Source organism: Chrysemys picta, chromosome 10 (assembly GCF_011386835.1).
Source record: "Chrysemys picta bellii isolate R12L10 chromosome 10, ASM1138683v2, whole genome shotgun sequence".
Lineage (NCBI taxonomy): Eukaryota > Metazoa > Chordata > Testudines > Emydidae > Chrysemys > Chrysemys picta.
In genome coordinates, this window is record NC_088800.1 from 68,567,758 (window position 1) to 68,590,184 (window position 22,427).

The 22,427-nt window shown below is 42.3% G+C and overlaps 3 protein-coding genes across 5 annotated transcripts in view; 1 reads left to right on the forward strand and 2 right to left on the reverse strand.

Annotated features, from left to right (window-relative positions):
* The window catches only part of LOC135973815 (uncharacterized), a 1,510,190-nt gene that overhangs the window by 628,065 nt on the left and 859,698 nt on the right, over window positions 1-22,427 (reverse strand). The gene's annotated exons all lie outside the window — the stretch shown is intronic.
* Window positions 2-12,472, forward strand: NTAN1 (N-terminal asparagine amidase). Of its 2 annotated transcripts, none has more exons than XM_024109835.3 (11): window positions 2-134; window positions 1,864-2,144; window positions 4,271-4,373; window positions 4,458-4,523; window positions 5,693-5,801; window positions 7,095-7,168; window positions 7,884-7,943; window positions 9,223-9,276; window positions 10,059-10,156; window positions 11,230-11,343; window positions 11,531-12,472. In XM_024109835.3, exons 1-11 carry the CDS (start codon window positions 95-97, stop codon window positions 11,696-11,698), a joined length of 1,167 nt encoding a protein of 388 aa, XP_023965603.2. In that variant the 5' UTR covers window positions 2-94; the 3' UTR covers window positions 11,699-12,472. The 2 variants fall into 2 exon arrangements, with proteins under 2 accessions (XP_023965603.2, XP_005307632.2); XM_005307575.4 differs by having other exon boundaries at window positions 7,890-7,943.
* Window positions 13,750-22,427, reverse strand: part of PDXDC1 (pyridoxal dependent decarboxylase domain containing 1) — a 49,120-nt gene continuing 40,442 nt past the window's right edge. For both annotated transcript variants that reach the window (XM_005307576.5, XM_042861644.2), the window contains 4 exons: window positions 20,280-20,372; window positions 20,085-20,181; window positions 18,452-18,556; window positions 13,750-15,652 (listed from right to left, as the gene is read on the reverse strand). In XM_005307576.5, the coding sequence (XP_005307633.2) occupies window positions 15,381-15,652; window positions 18,452-18,556; window positions 20,085-20,181; window positions 20,280-20,372 (567 nt within the window). In that variant the 3' untranslated portion in view covers window positions 13,750-15,380. The remainder of the gene's footprint in view (window positions 15,653-18,451; window positions 18,557-20,084; window positions 20,182-20,279; window positions 20,373-22,427) is intronic.

Here is a 22,427-nt window from a genome sequence, read left to right on the forward strand (position 1 = left end):
TTAATTGCCTTATCTCCCAACATAAAAGTACTTATCTTAAGCAACAGTAAAGAAAGAATGGTTCCAAAGTGATCAAAAGATTGCATTCTTCCCCATGACACCAATGGCTTTGTCAACATGTTGGGTGAACTCAGGTATAAGACTTTTTTCCAAAACATAATGCCAGTTTTTTCTTCTGGCTAACATTGCTATATCTTATATGTGAGCTGGGGATTTGCGCATGTGTGTGAGATTTTTTTTTTTTTTATTAGCTCTAGAAAAATATTTGCTTTGTATTTAGACCCACATTTTGGGACATCTTGAAAATTGTAATGTTAAAAAATGAGCACATATTCAGTTGTCCTAGCTAGTCAAACAATCAACACCAGACCTTTCAGGGTGTTAGATTGTCAGGGATCTTCTGTGTAAGCAATATTTTAACAAGGGCTCCCACAATGTTTCTGTGTCTTAGTCTGTATAAATCCCCTGATTAGGGCTATGTGTGATCACGAAGGCTATGGATCCTACGTTCTCTTTGCTTGTTTTTCCCATTTATGCTTTTATAACCATAATAAAAGGAGGCAACAACACTTAGCTAATAAGCGTATTAAGCTGCACTTTGCTAGAAGTGTTTATCCTTTGCTGGGCAAAATTATAGTGAGAATACTGAGAATACAGCTGGCTGGAAAATGAAAGGGGGAGTCTGGTTTTTCTCCCAACATCTTTAAATTTTCCATTCAGGTCTAATTAGCAATACATATAGCCCACTGCTTATCATGGGGCATATGACGTTTCTGTGTGTGTCTTTTGAGAAGGATGTCAGTTTTGGGGATCTGTATCTCTGGGAAATTAATTTGAAAATACATGACATTTAGTGTAGTCAAAAACAAAAATGTTTCTACAGAAGTATTCTTATGAGTAGTTAGAAATAATCTCCACCAGAGATTTGTAGTAGTATCCAGAGAGGGCTGATTTCATCCCAACATTTCCTTCACTTCAGTTTGCTGACGACAGTTTGAGGGACCCTTCCAGTACAACTCATATTTATTAATTACATCTGATTCCGCTGACTTTTGTGGAGAAAGAAAAATCAGATTTGTTTAAGACTTAAATGAATTAATGCAATATATGTCAGACCACAGTATCACTTTCCAGCCTGTACAAGGTCTGACTTGGGCCATTGGAAGTGAGGGTTGTGCGGAGTGCTGCAGATACCAAGCCAGTGCATAGGAAGTGGGAGTTGATTGAAAATACCCAGTTTTAAATAAATATTTCTGAATATGCCTCAAGCAATTAATTATTTACTGCTTTTAAGGTATGAAACTCTTAATTTGACATAATGTGCTAAATTTTCAGCATGGATCTAACTGTACCCACAAAATGTGTGGATGTGGGGGGAGAAAATCTGTATGTGCGAGTATATCTTACTACCTCTTCTTATCTAAAGACAGGATTTCTACATGTACAAATGGCTGGGCCCACACATTCAGTGGGCCTCTTTTTTTCTGATCTGCTGCAAATTTGGTTTGATGAGTATTTGTGCCCTGCTTGTGTAATTGATGGTACTCTTCATGAGAGAACTAAAGCCTACTGTAATGGGCTGATTCCATGATGGGTCATTATATTCTGCCTGCTTAAAATGCCCCCTGTAGTTTCCATTAGAGATGGTTTATTTTAAATACAGCCCTGCTGGAGTTCAGTAGTCCCTGTCCTGGAGGTGGAAATTCAGACAGATCTGCAATTGTCCTAGCTGTGAACAGCACATTTCTTCAATCCTTTCTGGGGTTGCAAGTTTCATTTTAAGAGGGGAGAGTACCTATGCTGCTCTCTTGGGGGTGAGGTGGTCTAACGTGCATCAGTATCGTTTTCTTTCCCCGCCCTTAGTTGAAGTCAGGTTTGTGCAGGCTCCGGCGGCAGACACTCCGGCTGCTTGCACAGAACTACTCAAATCCAAACCAGGCTTCTCCATCCGGACTACATTTCCCAGTACCCCTTGCGATGTCAGCCCATGCAGCCTCCCCTCCCAGCTGGCTGCTATCGGAAGTAGTCCGCCCGGCAGCCTCAGGAGCGGGCGCTTCCCAGAGATGCCTCTGCTGATTAACGGGGATCGGATCGACCTGGCCCAGCCCCCGGGGGAGCTGATCCGCACCTACCCGCACCTGGAGGTAAGGGGACGGGGGCTGCGGCAGGGGTGCAGGGAAGGAAGGGCAGCCCCAGCGGGGAGGCAGGAGGGTTGTCGGACTCCAACCAGGAAGGCTGCAGTGCCCAGCTGGAGGGAGTAGGTTTGTGCCATCTCCCGAGCGGGCCGGGGTGGAGCAGGCTTTGGACGGAGGCCCCACTCCTCTAATGAGAAGTCCAGAGCCTATTGGCTTTGACGGGGGAAAAGGGGAGTTTACCAATGTCACAGGTAACTTACCAAGTAGGATGGGGGTCTGTACGCCTGTGTTTGGCGCTCTCGGTGGGCTAAATGCCCTGGCCCAGGGTATATGCAGTGTTGTCGCCATGTGGGTCCCAGGATATTAAAGAGAAAAGGTGGGAGGTGTAACATCTTTTACTGGACTCCTGTTGGTGAGAGAGACCAGCTCTGGAGCCAGACCTTGTCTCTCTGGCATAGGATGCTCTCTGGTGTTGGAGGCATGCACCTCTTTCCCCCCCCCCCCCAGTGTGGGGTGCTGGGTGGGAGGGCAGAAACCCTGATGTGGTGCCCACATGTTGGAGGCATAGACATCCTGGCATGTGGTGTTCTTGGGGGCCCAGAAGCCCTGATACAGGGTGTTCTGGCATGGGCAGTGCAGGGGCATAGATGTCCAGCTATGGGTATTGGAGGGAGGGTCTTTATGCATCATCAAGAAGCAAAAAAACAAAAAAGCCCAAGCTCCATTTCTCCCCCCCCCCCATACTAGAGAATGCTATTATGTTATAGTCACTGGAAATGGAGAACCCCTATTGAATCATCAAGTCCATACCCTGTAATAATGTTTCTGGCTAGATTCTCTCAGCACTGAGCCCCTGCAGCTCCCAAATCAGACTATGCGTACCCAGTCTTAGACATTGCTAGAACAAAACAGACTCAAGTTTGTGATTGGGTATTAAAGTAAATCAGTGTTGAATGATGTGTGTGGTCAGCTTCAGGAACCAGAGTACTCAGTAACAGTTTGGTTTATGGGAAGGAGGGTTACATAATGTTTTGTGGAGCGTAGATGAGCAAATATCACTTAGAATCTATCCCTCTACTGCATTCAAGCCAGCGGGAGGAGTTTCTTACCAGCTAAAGAAATGAACATAGTGTTTGTACTTCCAAGACTGCTTCTATGGGGAGACCCAGAGTCATTTGAGCAATCCAGGGTTTGCTGGCACAATAGACTTTTTGGTTCATTCTCCAAATAGGAGGTTTATGTATGTTAATTCTCTAGTACTAATATAATAATAAAGATTTATAATGAATGAAATCATCAAATAAAAACAACTTACAAGTAATCAAGTTGATTATTTTGTTCATATCTTCTGGTATTTTAGCTCTAGATTGTGATTACCTTACTCACCCTGAACAGTACTTTCCTCCATAAGGAGTCCTTTTGACTTTAGCAGGACTACTCATGTTGCATCATGCTATTTGCTATATGTGTGTAAGGTTATTACAGTCAAGCCTTTAAAAATTATCCTTTGTGAATGTCTCTTAAAAGCATCCAAGATAACAACTATAGGGAAGCTAATAGATCTGACTTAAATATTTAACTGTTCTAGTCATAGCAGTAGACTGAGCACAGGGCTAGGAGCCAGAAACTGCCGAGTTCAGCTCTTGTACTGATTGATGATTATGTGGCCTTGGTCAAGTCCTTTTCTTTTTCTCTCTCTCCATTTTTAAAGTGGGGATGACAGACTCTTTGTGTCTGAGGTGATGTGAAGATTAACTGGTTAATGTTTGGAAAAAGCCTCAAGGATGTAAAACACTCTTCTTCTTTCTTGCCACTTACCTCTTTGGGGATCAGTGACTTTTATAGCCTTCTTCCAAAACTCATGATTGTAGGCTTGGTTGTTGTGGAAACCAGTCACACTCAGGTCTGCTGATATCCAATCCATGTTCCGAGTCTTTGGCCTCCCCCTTTGTTACTGAAGATGTAAAACGCCATGAAATGTAAGTATTTATAGTCAATCTCAGCCTTCATGGTCTTCCCTGAACTGCCACCTGATTCCCTCTGTTTTCCATAGGCCTGGTTGGGTCAGTGTCCATTCTAGTACTTGCTATACCTGCTCTTTCAGCCATTTTAGTCTGAGTGCAATTTATTTACAGGAGAAAGCAAGAGTTCTAAGAGGCCAACCTGCTCAAACAGTGGGACCCAAAGGACTTCTATACATCCAGCAAAGAGAGTTTGCAGTGACCACCCCTAAAGATGGTACGTGGGGATGCAATAATGTTAGCTATTGAAGCAACAGGCATGAAGGTCAAATTCTTACTGTATTTCTCTCCTTTAAAACAGGTTCCGTGTCCATCCTTGGGTCTGATGATGCAACTACCTGCCACTTGGTGGTGCTCAGACACACAGGTATCATAAAGGAAACCTGGACCATGAGATGCATGTTTCTCAAATAATGGCTGTGTAATGACTGTTATTTCATATGGAATTTCCACATTTGATGTATTGAGCTTACACTGGGTGTTCTAATTCGTTTATTCTAGTTTGCATGGGTCACGTTTTAAGAAACCTTGCTATTACCAGCCTGCATTACCTTTGGCTGCATATGTTAGAGCTGCATGTTCACTCTAACCCTTAGACACAGGAGTCTGATTTGTTGGTTAAGTAAGTGACTTGTCTAGTGTCATACAGTGACTCAGGGCCTGTCTACACTAAAGAATTTAGATTGATCCAGATTTAGACTGAAAAATCCACCCCCTTGTGCAACGAAGTTAAACCCACCGAAGTCCCTGTGTAGATAGCACTACGTCAGCAGAAGAATTCTTCCATTGACCTAGCTACTGCCTCTTGGAGAGGTGGATTACCTATGCTGGCGGAAGAACCACTCCTGTTGGTATAGGTCAGGGGTTCTCAAACTTCTGTGCACTGCGACCCCCTTTTGACAATAAAAATTACGATACGACCCCAGGACGGGGGACCGAAGCCTGAGCCCGCCCGAGCCTGCCCGAACCCAACTGACTTTGGGGGGGAGGAGGAGAGGGCAAGCTGAAGCCAAAGGGCTTCAGCCCCAGGCAGGGGGCCTGTAATCTGAGTCCCAACACGCAGCGCTGAAACCCTCGGGCTTTGGGTGGTGGGGCTCAAGCTACGGCTTTGGCCCTGGGCCCAGCAAGTATAAGCCAGCCCTGGTGACCCACTTTGGGGTCCTGCCCCACAGCTTGAGAACTGCTGGTATAGGTAGTGTCTATGCTGAAGTGCTGCAGTAGTGTTTCAAGTGTAGACAAGCCCTTAGTGACAGAGATGGGAATGGAACTCAGTCCCTGGCTCTTATGAAGGCAGCACAGGAGACCTAGTGGTTTCAGCAGGATATTGGGAATCAGGAGACTGAGGTTCTGTTCCTGACTACACTGAATTTGTGTGATATCAGACAAGTCACTTAATCTCTTGTAGTGCCAGTTTCTCCTCCTGTAAAATCTGGATGCGGTTTATCCATTTTATAACCTACTCTACAGAATGACAATTTTGTTGCTGTTGTACAGACCTGTGGTCAGGTAAATGTTTGCTTATTGCCCGCCTTTCAGGGAGTGGCGCTACCTGCTTGACACACTGTGATGGATCCAGCACGCAAGCCGAGGTGTCGCTGATTATGAGTGCAGTAAAATCTTTCTCTAATGACACAGAATGTGGAAGGTTAGCTCTGCTCTATTATGTCTTGTATACGGTATTTCAGAGGGGTCACTGTTGTGTGTAAGGTGGGAAATTCTAAATGTGATCATTTGGGGCTCAGATAAAGAATTAGCGGCTTGCTGAGCCAGGGCAGGAAAACCCATCTCAACAAGGTACTGTTTCCACAGTGATATTTTTTTTGCCTACTGGCATTGTTACAGATGTAATAGCTTTTTTTCTTGATTTACTCAGAACCATCGACGTTTGTATGTATATATTATTTTTGTAGTTCTCTTAGCAGCGCTTTAATTTAAAGCGTGAGTCTGCTTTGAACAGTGTCTCTGTAAAACTGCCATTGTGAGGTTCCATGTTTATTGTGTGTGTCTCAGTGATTTCCATCTCAAATGTGCTTAGTTTCACAAATGGATTTTTGCTTTTTTTAAAAAAACTGTTGGTTCTGTAAACTCTTCCAGATTAACTCAGATCCCAGGATGTTTCTGGCTGGCACATAAAACAATAAAGCTTCTGAATCAGAATTTAGTTATAAATTCTGTTGCTGTTATGGGAACCAGAAAAGAATTCAGCTCAATTCCTTTTGATTGTGTTTACTCCTGTCAGACCTGTAGAGGCAAAACTTGGTAAAGTTGGCAGATACAACACTGAATACACCTGGTCCGAGACTTACTCAAAAGCAAGTAGTTGCAAGTATTTTCTTTCTTGAAACCCCTTAAAGGGGCCTGATTTTCAGCTGGTGACTCTTCAGCACTTTCTAAGAATTGGGTCCCTTTACGGGGTCCCCTGAAGTTGGATACCTGAAAATCACTAGTCACTTTTGAAGAGCTTGGCCATAGAGAACAGACCTATAGAGTGAAAGAGGAGCCATATTTACACAGACGTCTCACCAAGACCCCTATCTTAAGGTTTGAGTGAGTTGTAAGGAAGTCACTGGAGTACATTTAATTGATCTTTGTTGAGAAGCTTAAAACATAGCTTTTTAATTTAAGGTCCAGTCCTGTGAGGAGCTGAGTACCTGTAAATCCCATCAAGCTCTGTGACAACTTCCCATGTTCAGTGCCTCTCAGATTCAAGTCCTTAGTTTGTGTTGCTCATCTGATATTCCCTATAGTGTCCAGAACAAAGAGGTTACTCACATTAGGTCATGAGGTAATACACAATCAACTGGCGCATGTGACTGTAGTAAATGAGCCTTCTCTAATGATCACTGTACGGTGTGGGCTGGGGATTGTATTGAAAAGCTATTCACATTGGGACGTCTTTTTAATTGCTGTTTCCTGTTATTCCATCTCTATTTGTTAGGCTGGAAGTTCACCTAGTTGGAGGTTTCAATGATGATAGGCAGTTATCTCAAAAACTTACTAATCAGCTTCTTAGTAAGTTCATATTTTTTCCATTCTCATGTCCAAAAACTAGAATTCTGGCTGGATTTGGGCCGTGTGTGTGTGTGTGTGTGTGTGTGTGTGTGTGTGTGTGTGATCTTAATCCTCAATTATACAGTAGAAAAAAAATCTTGGATTTGAGTTTTCTCCATTTGGGAATTTGAAGTGCGGCATGTGTTTATACATGGGGATGGGGCAGTGAGATGATTTACACATGTACTATATATCTATATCTATATATGTGATATGCTGTATGATCTTGGGCAAGTCTCTTCTCTCTCTGTACCTATATTTACCCATATATAAAATGGGTATTACTAATGAATGTACCCTGCTAAATGTGTAACAAACTAAACCTGAGATCACAATGCCAGAGCTACCTTAAACAAATGCTTGTAAAAGGAATAAAATGTTGATAAACAAGGCTTTCTCTTTAACAACTTTCTGCCCTTGCCAATGGCCAGTTGTGTAAATTACTGTTGTATAGAGTAGCTTTCTCTTTATTTTATAAGAGCAAGATATTGAGACATATCTGGAAAACACACACTGGTCCATTATCTGTATCAAGAACAATGGAGTGGGAGATTTCCTGCTGGTAATGAGGGCCTCACGTCTAATCTGCAGTGCACAGCATTGATATACCCCATAGTTTATATGCAGCACATGCCTTGACATGAGTCAGTTTTATACCTTGCTGCTACTGTTGTTGGTGTAGGAACATTTGATCTCCAGCAAGATGATGTCCATTTAGTGACTTTCTGTGTGACAGGTAAGAGTTTTAATGTTTTCCCTTTTGTAAAAGTATGTTTAGTCTTTGAAATAAATGTGAGGCTCTTCATTTTAGGAGAGGCAACCTTTCGATCTGGCCTGCAAGCTTTGTGAGTTTGTGAGCTCTAGGCATGAGGGCTTATTGCCTACAGTGTTTTTTGCTGTTGTATACTGATCTGTTCATTTTAGTTGGGTACTCCAGAGTCAGTATTCTGGAAGTAGTGATTTACCACAGCACACCGCAGGAAGGGCAATGGCTAGGGCTTCTCTTCCCAGAAGTGCTACGGCAACTTGCAGTTGCTAATAGGACTTGTGGAAATAGCTGAAGTATTTCACCCATGTGGTCCTGTGAGCACTCCAAATTTTAGACGTTTGTGGTTCTGCTGGGAAGGAAACCTAAACCCATCTAGGATCAGTTGACATCACTAGACCTGCCTCCTGCATTTACTGTGTGTGTTTAGTCAGTATTGCAGCAGACAGATGAATGAAGTGTGTAGGAGACACATACCCCAAATTATTGTTCTTTTATCATCCTTTCCCTCTGTCCCCTCTTCGGTTTCCTTTTTCCTCCATTGTAGCCAATTAAAGTCTGATTATTTTTGATGTCTCCTCATTTTCAGTGAGAACAAGAGCTGTATTTTCACACTGGCTGTAGCTTAAACCTTTGAAAAATGGCAGCATTACAGCTGTATGTTTTTGGCATGTGAAACTGAGGGGCTAATAGCTTTGGCTAGAGCCAGTCATGGTGTGGGCAGAAGCGTTACACCTTTCCCATGCTGCCCTTGTCAATGCATTTTAGTCCAGAGCAGCTGTTTCAGTCCCAGGCCTGTTAGGATGTGAATGATTTCTATGGTGTATTCAGAGTAACAGCCGTGTTAGTCTGTATCCGCAAAAAGAACAGGAGTGATTTTATATAGTCTGGTTCTGCTCTGTGGATAAATGTTCACCAAAGATAAGGATTAATTCAGAACTGGCATAAGCAGTTGCCATTCTTCTGAGATGGAACTACCCTGACTGTGTCTGAATTTGTCCTGTATACCATGATAATAGACATGGTATAAAAACATAAATAGATAAACTCACTTCACTTGAGTTAAACAAGGATATGAACCCAAGTCTTCAGTTCTCTTGTGGCTGCTTTAGGTTGCATGTCCCACAATTTTTTATTTTTTTGGGTAAGGTCTGGGCACCTCCCTGACTAAAGCTAAACTAACGCTGCTTGGAAATAAACATGCTGACAGTGGCTGGATTATTTGACATATTTGTTCTTTTTGAAACAGAATTAAATGATAGGAAGGAAAAGGACAATCATTTCCCAATCATTTATGGAATAGGTGAGTACAATGCATCTTGTATACTGTTTTAAACTGGTTGCTGTTCAGACTTGTAAAGGTAACACATTTGCCAGCCAAGGCTAATATAGAAGATATAAAATACCCTGGTGCACAGATCAGTGTAGCTCTGATGCTAACTCTGGTAGGACAGGGCTGCTGTTAATACCACTCAGACATGCTTTGCTAGATGCTGAAGATGTACTGCTGCTTGGAAAATGCCTTTGGAAAGGGTCCTCTTGGTTAGGAGCATGTGTATATTTTTTCTTTTCCTTTTAATGAGAGCATAGAGCCCGAAGGGTTATTTCATGGCATTTAGCTGAACTATTGGCCTGCAGTGAGCTAGACTGCTCGATCTTTTGCCTTTTCTGTTTGGAGTCCAACTCCTTTCTGCTGGGTTTAGTTGATTTTGTTCTCTTCCTTTTTTTTTTTCTTCTTCTAACTACTTTCAGTTTGTGATCTTTATACCACTCTAGGAATACAATTTGTCCAAAAATTGTATTCCTATAGTGGTATCTTCAAATTGACCATATTCCTTTAAACTTTCCTCGGGGCTGCTAGAAACCCAATAGCACTGTGAAAATACAAGTGAACCAGAAAGTGAAACTTAAACATGTTTCTCTGTCATAGTCTTTGATATTAGTGTCTGATAGGTTCTGAAATTCACTTTTGTCTGTGCCAAAGAGCGCTGTTGGTCTGGAATTCTGTGTTTGTGGGGGGATGGACATTTTAAATGTCGTCATTAGCTGGTTAACTGTGTTTTATTCAAACCATTTTCTCCCCAGCTGTGAATGTTAAAACAGCAGAGATTTTCCATGCAACTTTTCCAGATAAGGGACCAGATGAGGATTTGCGTTCAGCCCATATGTTAACAGGAGCACCAGTGAGTGAAAACAAACATATATATTGGTGGTGGGAGGGGAGAACAACTCTTAAGAGAAAAATACTCCTGATATTTTGTCTGTGGCAGAAACTAATAGTTACTCCTTTAGGAGTAACTATGATAAAATACTGCCAGTTTGTGGTTGTGTAATCAGAGACAAACACTGGACATACTAGCCAATATCTGTACTACAACAGCTGCTGGTACCTGATGGAAAACTTCGGCAAGTATTCTATTTGGAAACAAGGACAGACTTCAGTATTTGTATTACAGTAGCTCCTGGAGGCCTCAGCTGAGATCAGAGTACCACTGTGCTAGATGCTGGACAGTCAGTCCCTGGCAGAGGAAGGGTGAGAGAGGCGTAGTGGTGTTAATCCAATTTTACAGACCTGGAATTGAGGTACAGAGACTAACTGACTTGCCTGAGTCACGCAGGAAGTCTGTGGCAGAGCTGGAAATTGAACCCAGCTCTCTTCGGTCCACATGATCTCTCAGATGCAGGTGTGCTACATAAAGACACTGCTTTCATCCAAAGGCTAACGACTTCAGTAAGAAGACACTTGCACAAGGAAGTATTTGCAGGATCTTGACCCATGCCTACTAAACTATAACAGGGGAACACCCTCTACTGTCCCCAGGATCATGGTGTAGAAGCAGCTGGAATATTTGTGGATTTAAGGTTTGCCACTTAAGATCTTGAGCCCAAAATTCTGGCACAAAAAGGCTATTTAGCCTCTTGTATAAGGGCAGAGCAGCTGTTTTGTCTAATCGTTTGGTTAATTCAGGGCAGAGTAGGGTGGGAGAGGTGTGTGTGTAGCAGGGTGGACAAGGGAGCTGAAACAAGACAAGCAGTGAAGGAGAGGTAGATGGCTGAGCAGGACAGGAGCAGGGGACACTGAAGAATAGTCTGTTGGCCTAGGACAGGAGCTGCAGTTTGTTGCATATCAAAGGGTGGGGGAAGTAGCTGTGGAGCCAGCTCCAAGCTCATTCCCCTTCACGGCATGGTGGGTTCAGTTCACTTACTGCTGCTCAATTTCAATAGGGAAACCCTCAAAGCCTGTTCCCTGTTACAGATGACTAATATTTATGATGCAAAGAGAGAGCAACTCCACATTGGACCTTACTTCTGGATGCCTTTCCCACACGTGGACTTCTGGTTGGAGCAGGATGATAAACAGATATTACAGGTAACTGAAGTTACAAAAATGTGTGTTGTGCTAGCATTCCGTCAGCCCTGCTGGCTTTTCTGTGCAAATGCTGAAAGGGGGGGTGCATTTTGTCTAGGCCAGAAATTAAAGCTAGGGGCACCAGTAGCCATGTAATGTTCTTATCCATCTGGTTTGAAATAGCTCATGACACCATCTTGTTTTTCAGAATCTTTCCACATCGCCTCTGGCTGAACCACCCCACTTTGTTTCTCACCTTAGATCTGCATTGCTATTTTTAAAAGAGCATCCATTTCCCGATGACTCCCTGTTTCCTAACAGGAACCCTCGACTTTATAAAAAGACTGAAGAAGGTTTATGGGAGCGACTGTTTTGAAATGATTTAACATTGAGGCAAACACTGGAGGACACGCTTTGCAGCAAAGTGGCCACACTTTTGGCGAGGCTGTGCTTTCCCAAGGAGCATCTTTCTGAATCCATGTTGGTCAAATTCCCTGCTGGCCCTGAGATCAGACTAGCCTTGTTTAAGGCTTTTCAAAGTAATATTTTGGCAGAGGTGCATGTGTTTGCCCTGTTACTTACATAAGGGAGTGAATGTTTACTACTATTTTCTTGTTTTCAGATGTGCCCTTCCCTGTTTTTACTTTTGGTGCTAATCAGTTATATATTAAGGCCTTCTGCAAAATCTACCTAGAGAGAGATTTAATATGCACTTGCCCTTTCAAAAGTGCTTTTTCAAGCTGGGACTAAGTGTCTCCTTAAAGTATAACATGCATACAAACTTATTCATTGGTAAGTGGGTTTTTTGAGAGAGATTTATTTTAAACCATTAAGTCCTTGAATGAATAAATGAGAGAGTAAGTTTTACTGATATAGATGAGATTTTTCACTAGCTGGCTGGGGGCTTTTCTACACTGAAAGATATAATCATTAACCCTACAGGAATGATGGCTGAGCATAAGCCTTGAAAGCATATTTGTTAAACAGTGCCATTTTACCACTGCTGTTGGAGTAATAGTGTATGATTCCGTACAGCTCTTCAATTCTAAAAAGGTCTAGAATAATAAATCTTTATATTTACTAATAAATAAACAGGAGATGTCACTGGGCATCTTCTGTTAAAGTAAACATTAAACTCAACTTTTCACCATTTGGGTTGTTTGCTTACTTTTTGCATTTCTCTGAAGCTTGGGCAATGGAAATAAAATAGCTAAAGGTGCTCACTCACCCCTATATTGTTTGGGTTGCAGAGACTACAAGAAAAGATGTAACTTCACATGCTGTGGGTGGAGTTTAAGAACATTCATGGAAATATTTCTACTACTCTGATTGCTATTTTTTTTTTAACCCTACCTAGACCTTGATATTGATACTTTTTTACATTAAGAAGCTACATGGAAGATGTCATGAAATACTTGTGAGGTTTGTCCCCTCTGTTTTTTGGTTACATATGTACATCCCTGCACTATATGAAAACTTGACAGTTTGGTTATTCTGAAACTGTGGCAATTTTTGATAAGTAAATCTGTTTTAGTTGTCTATAATGACGACCTTCTACAACTCAAACTGTGAGACACTTTGCAGCAGCTTTATATAAAGTGTATTGTGCTTTAAAAGCCCTAATAAGTTTTCAGGGTTGTAGATAATCTTGTTTCACAGGACTAAAATCATAGGTAAAGGATCACAAAATACAGTAAGTTATGGATTTCAGGTGAATTGTGTAGTTATTCATCTCTCAAATATTGTTTCATTTTCTTTTTGTACATCCACCTGTTAAGTCAGGGCAATGCTGAATTTGCTAATTACAACTTCACTAAACCATTCCAGTAGAATAAGGAGGCCTAGAATTCCATGTCCAGTAAGAAGAGTAGATTCACTGCTTGCAGTGCCAGGCATGGCATAGCAGCACTTGTCATCTAGTACCCTTTGGTTAGGCCCTGGAGTGATCTCTCTTCTTGTCACTTGGCCCTCTGGCCAGGTCTCTTCCCTTAATCCGGGGTATCACTATCCCACACAACATTGGTCATGAGCCTGCCATTTTCTCCCCTCCAGAGCTCCTCTTTTGTTCCCCTGTATGAGTGTAGGGGCCCTAGGACTTCTCTCTGGAGTCTTTTAACCAAACTCAAAAGCAACTTCTGTCCCACCCTGGGCCTGAAACTTAACCATCCTGGATCCTCCCCACAGTAATGCTGAGTCTCAAGCTACCTTCCTTGAGCCTTGTTGGAGCCTTGAGTGAACTGGAAGTAGCAACAGTTAGAACACAGAGGCTGTGCAATATATGGATAGAGATTGTAGTAGAGGTGTTTGACACTCCAGTTTTTCTTTAGTACCTAGAACAACCACCCCCATCAGTCAAACACCTGTTTTCATAAACTACAGCACAGATTTTAGTGCAACTTAATTCAATTACCGTTGAAGAATCAGATATTGTAATTTGAAGAATCTTTATTGAAACATTCGGGTAATATCTAAAGTATGTAGCTCTAATCCAACAAAACCACTAGTTCAGCAATTCCAAATATAAAAATATTAAATTAATTTTTGATTTTGCCCCCCACAAATATACCCATGTTAATGTACTTCATTACCAAATAAACTAATAAGGAAGACTAGTTGACTTAATTGTTTTTGTACTTAAAAAAAAATTGCACTCTGTTTTATGAGATCTGAAATTATAAACAAAGTTTGACTTAATATACTTTAACTACAGCTCCCCCGCCCCAGAGAATCAAAAACTGAAAAGTTGACAGTACATATAAATCAACGAAAAATCCTTAAAAGTATCACAATGCTATCCAATCCTGTTACCACTAGAGCCATCATGATGACCTACGCAAGGTAGTAATTTACGCACATCCTATTTATGCAAAGGAAATACTGGTGATAGTGTTAAGTCAATGTTTGTAGGGCTGGATCCATTTTTTTTTAGTGTATCTGTTTTGCTTCTACACTGTAAAGTCAGTTTCTGCAGGTGAAAATACTTCTGAACATTAAACTTGTGATATTAGACAAGTGAACAGATTATAAAGGAGCTATGTGCTGTAGTGTATAACCTATAATTTCTTCAATATATACAATATCTACTAAAAGTTAGTTATGTTATTCAAAAATCAGAATAGTGTAGAAACCATCACCAACATGACTTTTTCAAGCTTTACTAACAAGTATCTTTAAAAATACATAACCAAAAAGAGTCCAGTAACTCTGTTCATAGGACCTGGTTATAGAGGGTGTGCAGCAGTAAATAAGGATAGATCTGTGTCATGCAGAGGCACTATTACTTTCTAAAAGGGTTAACAGAAGCCCTGTAAGATTAAGGAGCTTAACAAGTGGGCCAATTTATACAACAGCAAAAAAAAAAAAAAGTTGATGGCAAAGTAGTATTTACATATTCATAATATACACACGTGTACATCCCTGTCACTCATTGCACCGCAACTGCTTGACGACCTTTTCAGTAAGAGGCAATGGATTTCTAATGAACATTAGGGATTAAAAAAGCAATGAGATGACGTGCACTACAGCTAGCATGACTACCTACATTATTGTGCTTTTTTTTTTTTTTTAAGATTAAACTGATTTAAAATATAAAGGTGAGCAACGGGCAGGTTTACTGAATATTTTTAAATTAGGTCCACTTTACAAATATCACCAGGTGCATGCTTAACCTTAACTCAAATGTATGATCAACTCATTAAGCACTATAATGCCACCTGGATTCATACAGTAACTGTCACTCTTTTGCCAAAAAATATTCCTTCAGGCAAATGTTTATAAGCCATTAAAATAAATCAGGTATTTTAATATCACCTTGGAGATAATGTATATAGGGTTGAAACAATTGTCATAAGTGTACAATAAAACAAGTTAACTGGCCCCTAGGGGAAAAAGCTTTGTTTTTAACTTGCTTTTGTGCAAAATCCCTGTTAACTGTGAATTACAGTAGTAGTTACTGTACTAACATGTGGCACTGTTCACATTTTGAATACATCATAAACTTCCCTGCCATACAGGGAATGTGGTTATTATACAAAGTCTTCATTCACAAAATCTGGATTTTATCTTAGACTTTCTTGTTCCTCTACTTTAGTGCAGTCATTTCCTGATCGTTGTGATTTGTCACTTTGCAGGTCTTCAGTTTTGTCACTTGTTACCTGTACGATCTCATTCTGCTGCTCCGCTTTCTCTGTCTCCACAGTCCCTTGCTCTTGTACAGTAGACACAGAATGGGAGAGTTGCTCCACCTTTTCCAAGTCATCAGTATGACTAACTGAACTGGTCTCACTAAATCCATCAGAGCTTCTTAAAGATCTTTTAAAAAGCTTTTGACCTGTGGAAATGTTTAATGAATATAGCATTAGAAGACAGTAAACGCACAGACTAATCAATACAAACTATAAGCCACATTTTAAGAAGATGGCCTCTATTTTTAAAGCCGTGGATGCAATTTAGCACCAGCATTTAAGTTCATTTAGACATACAAGCACAGATGTGTAACTGATGTAATCTGCACCAGTAAACAGGAACCCAGTTAAGGCTTGGCTGGAAAAAGTGACTGTCAGTAAAAAGAGCAAAAGCCAAGGAACACATTACTTGATAAAACTGTTTTGGATGGGTAAATTACTACAACAGGTCACTGTGCCCCAAAGGATTAATGACCAACTAGAGAAGCTGACAGTCCAAACTAAAGTCAAACTTCAATCTGACCAGAGGAAAAAGGACACGACTGTCAGTATTGCTTTGCCAGCCTAGATTTGGCTAATCAACTAATTTACACAGTGAAAGGAAAAAAGCTCATCTTGCCTCTCCTGAGCAGATTTATGCTGTTGTGTGATTTCATCAGGGGTGAAAGTAAGTCCAGTGACTTAGCGGTACGCTGGGGCCAGCTCTGGCCCCCGGAAGGGGCGGGGCCTAGGGCAGAAGGGGCATGGCTGAGGGAGACAGAGCCAGCCCCAGCCCACCCTGTAAGGTAAGTGCCCCCCTGCCCCGGGGTAGCAGCAGCAGCAGCCTGGGGCGCTATTTAAAGGGTCCGGGGCTCCCCTGCTTCTACTGCCCCAGCCCTGTAAATAGCCGTGGGAGCCCTGGGAAGCAGTAGGGCTCCCGTGGCTATTTAAAGGACCAGGGCGGCAGAGGCAGCTGGAGCCCCGGGCCCTTTGAATAGCCCCTGGAGCCCCCCCGCTACCCCTGGGCTCTGGGGGCTATTTAAAAAGTCTGGGGCTCCTGCTGCTTCTATGCCCCAGCCTTTTAAATAGCTGCCGGAGCCCCATCGCCACTACTTCAGAGCTCCAGCGGCTATGTAAAGGGCCGGGGCGGTAGAAGCAAGGGGAGCCCCGGACCTTTTAAATAGCTCACAGAGCCCTGCTGCCCTACCCCAGGGCTCCAGCAGTGGGGCTCTGGTGGCAATTTGAAGGGCCTGGGGCTCCAGCCCCTGTTGGGAGCCCCAGGCCCTTTAAATTGCCCCCTGGGGAAGCCGGGCCGCCCCGGTACAGCAAACCGGCTCTTGCCGGTACGCCGTACCGGGGTGTACCGGCTTACTTTCACCTCTGGATTTCATGCTAAGATATCATTACTTCCACAAAATACCATGTTTGTGTAGCACAGCAAAAAACAAAACAAAACTGCAGTGGCCAAAATAAATAAAATACATTGTTCTTGTTTTTTTGCTAATTTGCAAACCCTTGTGGGTTTGTTTTCTTGCTAATTTGCAAACTTCAGTAACCCTCAGTGTGAACTAGAGAATTTACCATTCTACAATATTTTCCAGAGGAAAAAGCCCTGTGGTCAGAGGTAGTTATTGCTGTTTAGAAGGATAGCTACCTCCCCTACAGTCCCAGGATATATTCTTTCAGAGCACAATGGGGGTGGGAAAAGATGGATTTGAATGGTGCTCCAGGGAATGTTTAGCTCCATTCTGGGTCTTTTTGACTGCTGCACTGGTCATTTAAAATCAACAAGAGGACAGGTACAGTTACAACCAAGACTAGTGCTCTAGTTTGACGTGATCAGGAAAGTAATGTACAGTAACTCCTCACTTAAAGTCATTCTGGTTAATGTTGTTTCATTGTTACGTTGTTCGTTGCTGAGCAATTAGAGAAGATGCTTGTTTAAAGTTGTGCTATGCTCCCTTATAATGTCGTTTGGCAGCCGCCTGCTTCGTCCACTGCTTGCAAAAAGAGCAGCCCGTTGGAGCTAGCTGGTGGGTGCTTGGAACCAGGGTGGACCAGCAGCCCCCCTATCAGCTCCCTGCTTCCCTAAGTTCCCTGTGCAGCAGCTGCCCGGCAGGCTATTAATTGCCTGCAGTTCAGCTGTCCCTTCGCCGACTGCCACATGCTGCTTCTGCCCTCTGCCTTGGAGCTGCTCCCTGGAGCCTCCTGCGGGTGTGTGTGTGTGTGTGTGTGTGTGTGTGTGTGTGTGTGTGTGTGTGTGTGTGTGTGTGTGTGTGTGTGTGTGTGTGCGAATGTCAGGGTGTCCCCCTCCCCTCTGCTCACCCCATTTCCATAGAGCAGGGGGGACATGGGAGGAAGCTTTCTGGGAACAGCAGCTGTCTCAACTTGCTGATCTACTTAAAAAGGCAACGTATTTGGGGGGGGGGTGTCAGTGTACTTAAAGGGGAACACACGTCTCTCTGTCTCGGTTTGCTGTCTTGCCTTGTAGAGTGAGGCTACATTAACAACAATGGGTTAACCCTTGAGGGCTCAGCCGAGTGTTAGTTCATCATTGAGCAGCAAAGCATTCCCTGGGAAATATCCCACCCTTTTCCACCCTGACTTCACCACCTCAACCAAGCCTCATAATCAGCATTGCTGTGTACAGTATTAAATTGTTTGTTTACATATATAGCCTTTTGTCTGGTGAAAAAAATTTCCCTGGAACATAACCCCCCCCCCCATTTACATTAATTCTTATGGGGAAATTGGATTCGCTTAACTTCATTTTGCTTAAAGTCACATTTTTCGGGAACATAACTACAATGTTAAGCAAGGAGTAACTGTATGTGGAGACGAAAAAGCAAAACTCACTCTGATTAGGCAATAAAACTCCATTATGTACTAATTAGCTTTGTGAACAAAGCAGAGTGTTCTTTAGTGTCAAACTGCACATTTATTAAATGTAATTGGAGGAAACTTACCAGGAAGTCTTTGCTTAATGCGATTGGGAGTCGGAGTCGGGGGTGGGGTAGTCCCAGTCCCCTGTGCTTTTGATACATAGGTGGGCTCTGTGGACTCTAGAGAGCCTGCCAATGGAGGGGAAAAAAGTCTTTAAAGAGACAGTTTTATTGACACCACTAAATAATATTAGAACCAGGTAACATGTTAACGAAGTACACAGTTTTTAAACTTTTCTGGTGCTCTATATTTAACTCACTCTCTCCTGCCTGTTCCCAAGCAAGTATTAAGGCCCAGATCATCAAAGGTATTTAGGTGCCTGACTCCCTTTGAGAATCTGGGCCTAAGCCCCCTTTCTGAAGCTGTACTTGCCAACTCCCCATAAATCTGTGCCATTCTAATCACAGACTATACTATGCTTCAGGTACAGAAAGGGACATGAACTATTGCATAAAGATTTTTAAAATAATCAAATGACTGACACCCACTTTATAACTTCTACCATAGTGAACATTCTCCTTTCCCTCCACCACTGGAAACTTGATACAGCCTCAGCTTCAAACTTCCTTTCAAGTCCCTGTGAGCACAGCACTTTAAAGGAACATTTGATCAGAAAGAGGATAAATCCTTCTCAGGCAAATCTTGCCTTTTCCTGCAAAAGGAATCTTCCATTCTGTGCTTCAACCACTGTGGGAGAAGTGAAGCAACACAGTGAACATGCTTCCCCCACCCTCCTAGCTTAAAAATAAATATAAGGCTGGCCTGACATATATATAAATATAAGGCTGCCTGCAGGCCTCTGCTACCACATTCTCAGCCTCCCCTAGTCTGAGAACTTAGTGTCTCAGGGAAAACTAGGCTAATACTTACTCCAGAATGACTTGCATGAGGTACAAGTGGAATCCAACTAGGATAATTTTCCCATTCTCTCTTTTACACTGCCATGGATTCCCTCCATATAGGCATGTTCACACTATACCCACCCTAGTCAAGAGCTAGTCCCGATTCAGTTCTAACCTGTTGTTCCCAGACTACTAATGTCTTACTGTGCAGACTAGTGAAGGTTGGGAACATGACAGGTCAGAGGACACCTGAACCAAGAACTCAAATAGAAAAATTAATTTAGATAGAGCATGCAGGTCAATTTAGTGCCACCATTATATATAATGTTCACTATGTACACATACATATAGATATATCGTGCTTGAATATATTACACACTTGGAGAAATGATCTTATGACACTATTAAGTGCTCCCCATCCTGCTGTTTTTTGTACAAGAAGTTCAAGCAGAAATCCAATTTTCCAACGTACACATCTGGAATTCGCACAGATGAATTGAAGAGCCCTTTATTGTAATATAGTGGAGGGAACAACAGCCAAATCCAGCAAATCGCTTTAATTTGACTTGAGAATTGTTAAGTATTGAGATTTAAAGGGAACTGGACAGATGGTAGCAGCAGATATTTTCTTATTCAGTGTTTGAGAAGGGGTGGCTAAACAATGTTCCTTTAGATTTTAAGAGTTCCTTTTTAATCACATAATTTGGACATCTTATAAATCAGTTAACAAGAAATCTCAGTAACATTGTAAAGGTTTCCACATTTTACAGAATTACTGCTAATGTACTATTGCTGCAGATGTATTTATTCCTACCTGCTGTTAAGTTAAATGTTCTTCCCTTTGGTGATGCTTGAAATGGAGAAAACCAGTTCAGCACAGAGCCAACTACAGGAATCTGTCGTAGCAGGCCCTGTAAAACATGCCGTTAAAAGATCATTCTAGTGAATGACCCATCTAAGTGTTACAGAGTTATGTGATGTAGATAACAGATTATTTTGGAATTCTTACCTCTTCAAGAAGTCTTTCTTCATTTGCTTTCTGAAGCTGAACCTGCGCTTCCTGTATCCCCTTTCTAACGACTTCAGTCATGTTTTCCAGCAGCTAATTAAAAATGGAAGAGCATGCATTACTGCACTTAAACTGGCTTCTTGGTCCCTTACATGAAGATTAAATTTAAATGGGGACATTTGTGCATTTTTCTAAATTAGGTCAGTAGTTGACTAATGCCATTTATTTAATACTATAAATAGACAATTATAGATTGACAGTAGCGTTTTTTTACATGGATCTTGTAACACATTTAATTGCAAGGGCATGAATTTCTCTTGCTTAGATGTAGGCTACTCACCTCTAGCCAGAGTTCTTTGAGTGTCTCTGTATATTCACACTCATGAATATGCCAGTGGTGCAGCTGTGCTGATGGAACCTTTTGATTGCAGTGCTTGTTGGAACGCTATTGCACCCTCACCTCACCTATCTCCTCCTCTCACTGTTCCTGAACTTTCTGAGAGCCCCAGCTCAAATAGGGAGCATCGGTGAAGGATAGGATTTGGGATAGATTTTGTTCTGGCAACACTTTGATTTACCAGTCATCCAAGTACAGGTATATGTGGATCTCTTGTCTCCAAAAATGTGCTGCCACCTCCCTGAGGCACTTTGTAAAAACTGGGGGGCAGTAGAACAGCTGAAGGGAAGGACTCGGATTTGAAAATAATGCTCCTCTATGAGGAAGCAAAGATATTGGCAGTGTAATGATCTGATTGAAATAACCTTCAAATTGAGAACAGCAAATCAACCTTGTATAGAGAGGGAAGGTATTATAGATGCCAGTTTAAAGATATAGAATCAGAACTTCCTGATAAAGGAGTTGAGTTTTTTCAGGTCTAATATAGGTCAAAGACGCAGCAGTGTGGGGATCTGAAGAAGCCTTTCTTTTCTTTTCCGAGTCCTTATTGCTCCCTTCCAGATTTGACCCAAGTTGAGGTTGTGGATCCACATGACAGATCTTAGCTACCACTGTCATGGCCAGTTACTGAGGAAGTTCAGAATGGAGAATTGAACCCAGTGTATCAGCAATGACAGCTATTTGCTTCGTTAGACTGGGACATGCCTAACTTCTGCTCAGCACCAGCAAGCTAAGGGCACATGGGAGTCAGTGTTTGGATCCCCTTACCGCAGTATGCTAAGTGTCCAACTGGGGAGCTCAACTAGATCTGTGACAGACTGCTCTAGACACATCCACTGACTCCCGAGGCTCTGCTGATAGAGTCCTTCTTTGCACCCTGAGTTTTCCCCCCACCAAAGTTCCTGGTTCCAAGGAAGGTGTCACTCCTGCAGATTGGCTCTGCTCACTGAGCCAATCACCAACAGGTTATTTCCGCTTTTCAGTTTCAGATCCAATGGATCAGGATCCTTTTTAGGTACCAGAGATTTCTTGGAGCTCTGAACTGAAGATGGCATCTTATGGAGAGGTCTCTGCTGCCTCTTCTCTCAAGTAGTATCAGGGTCCGTTTGCTTGCTCTCAAATGTGTACAATATCCAGAGGGCTTGTCTGTCAAAGCCTCCTGCCAGCAGGACCATTTGCAGTCTGTTCTTCCCATACTCTTGGGGTGAAAGCACTTCAGATTGAACCTGAGGGACAATGTCCCTCCCTGATGGGCATCTCATAAGCATCAAATGCAGGGCAAAAGGTGCACTTCTTAATAGCTGATCTCTAGCTCTTCATAACCACCACTGGATTCTAATAGTGGAACCAGAGATGAACTAACAACTATTTAGAACTTTTAATATTTCCTTTTAAAAAAGCATTTTAAGGGTTAGGAGTTAACACAAGAAAAGTAATCTAAATTTATGCTTAGCATAATGGGCACTATCCAAGCACGGGATTCAGACTAAGAGTCCAAATGCAGTTCCTGATCCATCCGCTGCAGCAACTGGAAGGAACTGAGGTGGCTAGAGAGCCAAGACCCTCTTTTATAGTCTCGCCCTCAATGTTCAGGAACAGTGAGGGAAGGAACAGGAGAGGTGCAATAGCACTCCACCAGGCACTGCTATCAATGTTCCACAGGCACAGCTACATAATCAGCACATCCCCAGGAGTGGGAATATTCAGAGTACACTTGAACAAGGATTTATTCTGTGGGTGCAGTGTTGTTC

Bases quoted from the DNA above. Each gene is read 5' to 3' on its own strand.
- NTAN1 (XM_024109835.3), top strand. From the start codon at position 95: ATGACACCAATGGCTTTGTCAACATGTTGGGTGAACTCAG. The intron at 7,169-7,883 runs GTAAGTTCATAT...CTACTGTTGTTG, and splicing joins ACTTACTAATCAGCTTCTTA to GTGTAGGAACATTTGATCTC. The intron at 10,157-11,229 runs GTGAGTGAAAAC...TCCCTGTTACAG, and splicing joins ATATGTTAACAGGAGCACCA to ATGACTAATATTTATGATGC.